Raw genomic sequence first — 410 nt, forward strand, 5'->3', positions numbered from 1 at the left:
CCCCACGCCGCTGTAGCCCGGCCGGTCCTTGGCGCTGCTCCAGAACTGGTGCGGCAGCCCTGGCAGCTCCCGCAGCTCGGCCGGCACCGCCGACGCCGCGCACTTGGTCTCCTGCAGGCACAGCACGTCCGGCGCCTCCTCCTGCACCCACTGGGGAGGAAAAGCACGAAAACGGTGAAAATCTATCTGAAAATACCTAAAAATGGGGAAAAGCCCCATCAAAACCAGTGAAAAACGGCCCAAAATTAACCTAGAAACGGCGAAAAGCTCCTCCTGAACACACTGGGGAGAAAACACCCCAAAACGGTGAAAATCTATCTGAAAATACCCAAAAAACGGTGAAGAACTGTCCAAAATTAACCAAAGATGGAAGAAACTCCTCCCACTCACCTTGGCCCCGCCCCTGCATA

At 55.6% G+C, this 410-nt stretch overlaps 1 protein-coding gene across 1 annotated transcript in view; it reads right to left on the reverse strand.

The window, feature by feature from the left end:
* APEX1 (apurinic/apyrimidinic endodeoxyribonuclease 1) overlaps positions 1–399 on the reverse strand; it is a gene marked incomplete at its 5' end in the record, with an annotated part of 2,742 nt that extends 2,343 nt beyond the window's left edge. The window contains 2 exons of the mRNA XM_031065584.1: positions 7–150; positions 391–399. Of these exons, the coding sequence (XP_030921444.1) occupies positions 7–150; positions 391–399 (153 nt within the window). The remainder of the gene's footprint in view (positions 1–6; positions 151–390) is intronic.
* Positions 400–410: the final 11 nt, after the last annotated feature.

This window comes from Geospiza fortis, unplaced genomic scaffold, assembly GCF_000277835.1.
Source record: "Geospiza fortis unplaced genomic scaffold, GeoFor_1.0 scaffold1302, whole genome shotgun sequence".
Lineage (NCBI taxonomy): Eukaryota > Metazoa > Chordata > Aves > Passeriformes > Thraupidae > Geospiza > Geospiza fortis.